Source organism: Rutilus rutilus (assembly GCF_951802725.1).
Source record: "Rutilus rutilus genome assembly, chromosome: 25".
In the NCBI taxonomy this organism is placed as follows: Eukaryota; Metazoa; Chordata; class Actinopteri; order Cypriniformes; family Leuciscidae; genus Rutilus; species Rutilus rutilus.
In genome coordinates this window covers 5,206,474-5,213,973 of record NC_140229.1, presented here as the reverse complement: position 1 = coordinate 5,213,973, position 7,500 = coordinate 5,206,474, and the positions used below count along the sequence as shown (strand labels likewise).

The 7,500-nt window shown below is 36.7% G+C and overlaps 1 protein-coding gene across 4 annotated transcripts in view; it reads left to right on the top strand.

The window, feature by feature from the left end:
* myo18b (myosin XVIIIB) overlaps positions 1-7,500 on the top strand; it is a 58,818-nt gene that overhangs the window by 16,714 nt on the left and 34,604 nt on the right. For all 4 annotated transcript variants that reach the window (XM_084400443.1, XM_084400442.1, XM_084400441.1 and 1 more), the window contains 7 exons: positions 1,138-1,228; positions 2,462-2,654; positions 3,774-3,854; positions 3,943-4,063; positions 4,143-4,290; positions 6,399-6,582; positions 6,670-6,820. In XM_084400443.1, the coding sequence (XP_084256569.1) occupies positions 1,138-1,228; positions 2,462-2,654; positions 3,774-3,854; positions 3,943-4,063; positions 4,143-4,290; positions 6,399-6,582; positions 6,670-6,820 (969 nt within the window). The remainder of the gene's footprint in view (positions 1-1,137; positions 1,229-2,461; positions 2,655-3,773; positions 3,855-3,942; positions 4,064-4,142; positions 4,291-6,398; positions 6,583-6,669; positions 6,821-7,500) is intronic.

Below are 7,500 nucleotides of genomic sequence, written 5' to 3'. Positions count from 1 at the left end.
AAACCCACCACAACCTCGAAGATCCCAGCTCAAATATGTGTAGAGGAACCAGTGATAACATATTACACATCAAATAAGGCATCTTTACAGTTAATGCTGCTCTGTGCCTGCTCAAACCCAAAAAAGCCAGACTAAAGCATGCCTGCTCTGACCCACTTCAGCCCCTAGTATTACAATATACAGTTAAAACTGTTTTGTAAATGCATTTATGCCACCTGTGAGCAGCCTTCCCAGACAACAACATAGTCTCGGCCCAGTTCCGGCCCACATCTGGTACACGTGGATTCCACACTGCCCAGATGTGGGCCGGATCTGGGCCGACACTATGTTGCTGTTGGAAACAGTCTGTGTAAAGTCACCTAATTGCCACTCCAGAAGCGCTTCTGTGCCACCTTTGCAGTGTAAATTTGGCAATAGATAAAAAACATGAAATATTGTTTTATTTATTATTCAGATGATGATGATAAGCAGTTTAGTGTCATTGTAAAAAATGTTGAACCACAAAATGCCTCAATTGATCAGTTAGAAACAAATATTTCAGAGAGCCACATATTAAAATGAATATCAACTGAATAAGTTATAACCAAAACATTTCAGTTTCAGCTTATTTAAAACGTTTTATGTCTATTATTAAATATATAATCAGCATATTTATGTTTCTAATTCTTACATACACTACTGTTCATACACAACAAAAATATTTCACATCAAAAACTGTTTAATATTGATACTAATAAGAAATATTTTGTGCAGCAAATCATCATATTAGAATGATTTCTGAAGGATCATGTGACACTGAAGAATGATGAAGTAATGATGCTGAAAATTCAGCTTTGAACACATTACATTTTAAAACATATTACTGTAGAAAACAGTTAATTCAATTTGTAATAATATTTCACAATATTACAGTTTTACTTTATTTTTGATCAATTAAATGAATAAATAATTAAACTTCTATTTGAGGATGTCCTAAAAGAGAAAAGCAGTTTATAAATAAGCTAAATCAAGATTATTTATTGATGATGTTTAAGGTTTTCTTATAGGAGTCTATTGTAATTCTAATTATCTTAATTTGACAAAAATATCAGTCCTTATTAAGAGAGCTAGATCAACATATGTGTGTGTGTGTTTCAGGTCCAAAACTGAGTGCTGCTCAGTGTGTAGAAGGGATGGCGGCTGGTCTCTATGAGGAACTCTTCACCACTATAGTGTCTCTCATCAACAGGTAAAGACTCAGTGTCCTGGTCAGTGATGTCAAGTCAAGTCAAGTCAAGTATATTTGTATAGCGCTTTTCACAATACAGATTGTATCAAAGCAGCTTCACAGTATTAAATTAAAATAATACAACAAGGTTTGTTTCTAGTGGAATTTATTGATAAAATCAAATTAGATATCCCCAGAATATCCCCAGAATATCCCCAACTGAGTAAGCCAAAGGCAACAGTGGCAAGGAACCGAAAAACTCCATCAAGTGACCTAATAGTGTCCTAAAACTCCATCAGGTGACCCAATGGAGAAAAAAAAACCTTGGGAGAACCCAGGCTCAGTCGGGGGCCAGTTCTCCTCTGGCATTTATGAACTAGAGGCCAGATTGTAATTTGAACTGTAAGATTAAAAATATTATATGAATGCCTGGCTGAAGAGATGCGACTTTAATCTAGTTTTAAACTGGGAGAGTGAGTCTGAGCAACGAACACTATCAGGAAGGCTATTCCAGAGTTTTGGAGCTAAATGTGAAAATGCTCTCCCTCCTTTGGTGGTTCTGGATATCCTAGGTATGACCAAAAGCCTTGAATTTAGTGATCTTAAAGAGCGCGATGGATTATAGGGCGATAGAAGATCCGTTAAATAGACTGGAGCTAAGCCGTTTAGGGCTTTATAAGTCAGTAGCAATACCTTGTAATTAATACGGAACTTTATAGGTAACCAATGCAGTGATGATAAAATCGGTGTTATATGATCATATTTTCTTGATCTAGTAAGAACTCTAGCGGTGGCATTTTGGACTAACTGTAGCTTGTTAATTGAGGATGCAGGACAACCGGCTAATAAAGCATTACAGTAATCTAGTCTCGAGGTCATGAATGCATGAACTAACTTTTCTGCATCAGAAACTGATAGCATGTTACGTAGCTTAGCAATGTTTCTAAGGTGGAAAAAGGCGGTTTTTGTAACATATGAAATATGATTTTTGAAAGACAGGTTGCAATCGAGTATAACACCCAGGTCTTTTACTGTAGAGGATAAAGTAACAGGACATCCTACTATATTAAAGTTGTATTGCGAGAGGTTTTGTGGGCGGTTTTTTGAACCGATAAGTAGTACCTCTGTTTTGTCTGGATTTAATAAAAGAAAATTACGCGTCATCCAATCTTTTATATCTTTAACACACTCTGACACTCTGATGTGTCTCTGAAGTGTTCCTGATATGGCAGTGTGTGTGTGTCCTCTCCCCAGAGCGCTGCAGTCTCAGCAGCTGACGCTGGCCTCTGTGATGCTGGTGGACACACCGGGCCTGAGGAACCCCAGACACAGCGCTGACGACCGGGCTGCCGGATTCTCCGAGCTCTGTCACAACTACTTACAGGAGAGACTGCTGGAGCTTTACTACAGTCACACATTCACACAGACGCTGGAGCGATACACACGGGTACTGGACCACGCGCAATCCTGAAAACAGCTGTGCCGTGCCTCAAACTAATATTGAATATCAATCTTGCTGATTTAATTCAATTCAATAACATTTAATTTTAAAATAATATATAAATAAAAGAATATTCCTACGCTTTTATAACTTATATTTCTGTATGTTTTACTGCCATTTTGTTAATAATGCCATATGTAACCACAATTAAATAGTGAACATGAATATGAATCTTTCTGATTCAATTTTTGTTACATTTTAAAATAAAAAAATAATAGAATAAAATAATTTATAAAGTAACATTCCTATGAATATTTATAACTTCTATTTCTGTTTGTTTTACTGCCATTTTGTTATTTGGTCAATAAAGTATATCTAAAAATGCCATATGGCAACCTCAAATAAATATTGAATATGGAAATGAACCTAGCTGATTACATTTTAACTTAATTAAATTTTTTAATCAAATTAATTTAAACATAATACAATAAAATAATATATAAACTAACATTCCTATGAATTTTTATAACTTCTTTTTCTGTTTGTTTTACTGTCATTTTGATATTTGTTCAAAAAATGATAACCTAAAATAAATATTGAATATGAAAATAAAACTTAATTGCTGATTACATTTTTTATTAATTAATTTTTTTTATAAATTTTTTTATACAATTTTAAAATAATATAATAAGATAATATATAAAATATAATTCCTATGCATATTTATAACTTTTATTCCTTTTTTACTGCTGTTTTGTTATTTGGTCAATAAACTATATCTAAAAATTCCATATCTGTTTTTTTTTCATGGCACCACATACTAATTTTGATGGTTTTTTTTATCGTTGATAACCTCAAACAAATATGGAATATGAACCTTGCTGAATTAAATGCATTAAATTATATAATTCAATAATTCCTATGCATATTTATAATTTCTATTTTTATATGTTTCACAACTATTTTGCTAATTTGTCAATAAACTATGTCTAAAAATGCCATATCTGTTATTTTTCATGGCACCACATGCTAATTTTTTGGCATTCATATTATAATAGAGAGGTGACAAGAAATGTACTTTATAATAATACTAACAAATAATAACTTTCTGAATAATTTCCTTAGGAAGGAGTACCTGTAGATTTCGCAGCCCCCGAGACGAGCCCGTCAGAGGTTGTGTGTGCCGTTGACCAGCCAGGACTGCAGGTATCACTCAATGATTCTTAACACACTTCTACAGACCTCAACCGTGCATGTCATTTTACACCACGTGTGTGTGTGTGTGCGTTCTCAGGTTCGAGCACCAGAAGGCGACTCTCGAGGTCTCCTGTGGGTTCTGGATGAAGAGATGGTCACTCCTGGTTCCACCGAGAGCACGGTTCTGGAAAGAGTGTGTCAGTCCTTCAGCGCCACAGGTACTTCAGTCTGATTCTGACCTTCTCCTGTGATGTTTGATCACACACTTCCTCATCTCTCTGCACGCTTGCTTCTCAGTGCGCCAGTGCGAGCAGCCTCTGCAGTGTGAGATCGCTCACCTGATGGGTTCAGATCCGGTCCGCTATGATCTCTCAGGCTGGTTCAGTCAGGTCCAGAACAATCCGTCTGTGCTGAACGCCAGCTCGCTGCTGCAGAACTCCTCAATGTAAGACAACACAGATGATCAGGCACTTTTACACGGACATTTTCAGACTTAGTAGTGCTTTTCTCTCATACACAGTTCTGAATATTATTACCAGGAAAGTTATTAATAATTTGACATTATTCATTGACTTACGTGTCATCTCGCCAATTTTATACCAATAAAAGTACCATGAAAAATAGCAGGTATGACATTTAGAAAAAGTTTATTTGAACAAATAGCAAAAATGGCAGTAAAATATAAGGAAATACATGTAGATTTTACAAAAATTGGTGAAAATGTTTAATTGTCTGGTGTTTGGTTCATGTGAACTCTGCTACGTTTGGAAAATTCATATTAAAAAATCTAAGAAAATAGACTTTAAATATGGGTGGGAATGTTTATTAATTTATTTTATTTTTTATTTTTATTAGTCTGGTGTAAACTCTAGTACATTTGGAACATTATTTTATTTTATTGGTCTGGTTTTCAGCTCATGTGAACTCTGGTACGTTTGGAAAATACCTATTAGAAAATATAAGGAAATAGACATTAAATATGGGTGAGAATGTTTATTTTGTCTGGTGTTAATTTCGTTTGATCTTTGGTGAACTGCCTGACATTCTGTATGAATTGCATTTTTGCATTCCTCCATGTCTCATTTAATATAGTATAATGCTTTCTCATTGCTGCTTGTCTCTGAATAAATTGCCGTTGGAGAGCAACTCGCATTCCTCGCGTCTCTTGCAGTACGTCTGCGGCAGACAAAAGCAAGTGCTGTGTGTGAGTTTTGGTGGTAAATCATATTCAATAACACAGTGATGCTTGCGCCTTGTCCTTCTTAGCTGTTACCAGGAAACAGTGTTAAACATCTGCTAGTGCTCACGGTGGTCATGCTGATGACGTAAACACACCGCAATACAAGCAAGCATGAGTACAGCCGACCATGAGCTTGGTGTCGGCAACGTTTATAAACGCAGCAATGAGAAATGCAATATGCAACTTTTACATAATTAAGACTGTAGCATCTTTTAAAATAAGATTTGATCAAGTGGTGTGGGGGCAAGAGCGGGGCACAACGTAACACGGGGCTAGTTGTAACACACTTGTTTTAAATACTTCCACACATGCTAGCATGACGAAACTTGGTGTATTTACTAGTTGCCATATCAACACTATAGTATATAGAGAAAACATTGGGCCAAAATTAAAATAAAATTGGAAGATATCCATAGACATTTATTAAACCATAGCAAAAGTAAATTTCTTACTTAAGTTAATTTTTCATCTCTATTTTTTGTGTTTATTTAAAGTTAGACAAATCTGATATTATTTAATCTCCAATATGTTATTTAACGGTTGAGATAGTTCTTTAATGCTTCGCTAACTAGCAGAAGACACTAGCAGGGTTTAAATCACAGTTGTGCAGGTGGGGCATGTTGTCATGTATATTATTAGAAATATGCTATTCTATTCTATACTTTTATGAATTCTGTTGAGAAAAACGTGATAAAAAGGTGATGTTCAGAAATGACTAATTATTAATATGTTTTGAACTATGTTGTATAGCTGTTTTCCTGTGTTCGTAGTCAAAACTCATAAATGAGTTTATATTTAATTATTTAAATATGCCATTATTTTATATGAAAAAGTTAATAATTGTATTTTGAGAAAATATTTTAGTTTGTCTTGTATGTTTGTTTGATTAGATCTGATAGCATTTTAATCTGTCATATGGTCATGTTACGATGTACCTATGGGGCATGTTGTCACATTTCACTTCCATTCTTTCGGGGTATATCAAGAAAAAAGTATATACTGTATTAATAAAACAAAAGCACATAATTGTACTAGACATGTGTGAAATGAATGTGTGAAAAAGTAAATAGATTTACACAAACTGAGAAAGTCAAAAAGATTGACTGATACTAATACTTACTTCTGATACTCATGGATTTCGCATATTAATTATTTGGCACTTTTAATTGATATAATAATGGAGAGATGACAGAAAATTACTTTTTTGTTAATACTAATGACGTTTACATCATCGTTACTGTAGTTCATGTGTACCCAACTATGAACGCCTCAGTGTGAAATGATGGTGATTCTCTCTCTCTTCCTCTCTTCAGTGTAGCGGTGAAGGCCGTGTTCGGCCCGCGGGCGTCTGTGCCGCCTCTCTGCCGGGGTTTGGGTGGCGTGGAGGGCGGCTCTCAGCGCTCACTGGAGAGGAGCGGGACGGTGCGCAAGACTCTGAGCGGAGGGATGGCGGCCCTCAGGAGACATTCCCAGTGCATCGCTGTCAAACTGCAGGCGGTGAGAGACTCATGAGCTGTTATGAAGCCGTTTCCATCTGTCTTCTGTGTGTAGATCCTCTTCACTCTTTCTGACTCTCTTGAGCAGGACGCTCTGGTGAATCTGATTCGGCGAGCGCGGCCCGTCTTCCTGCAGTGTGTGAATGCTAAGACAGATGGCTGTGGCTTTGATGTCCCAGCACTGCGTGTACAGCTGCACTCCACACACCTGCTGCCTGCACTACAGCTGTACCGAACAGGTCTCACACACACACTCATACACATACACATACACACACACACACACACACACACACACACACACACACACACACACACACACACACACACACACACACACACACACACACACACACACACACACACACACACACACACACTCTCATACACGCACTCATACACACACACACACACACACTCTCACACACACACACACACACACTCACACACACACACACACACACACACACACACACACACACACACACACACACTCTCTCATACACGCACTCATACACACACACACACACACTCACACACACACACACACACACACACACACACACACACACACACACACTCACACACACACTCATACATACACACACACACACACACACACACACACACACACACACCCATACTCACACTCACACACACACACACACACACACACACACACACACACACATTCTTATTTCTTATCATGTATGGGATCTCCCATTTACATGTATTTCATTAAAGCAAATTAGTCGCATGTATCTTTATTTCCATTGCTGATACTTTAGCGGTCATGAACTGCATTGTTTTATTGTTTTACTGTACAATGTTTCCTGGGTAGCACTGTATAATGTTAGTATGATTTTTACATCAAAAACTGTCATAAAGGAAGGAAGGAAGTTTTCTGTTCTGAAACTTA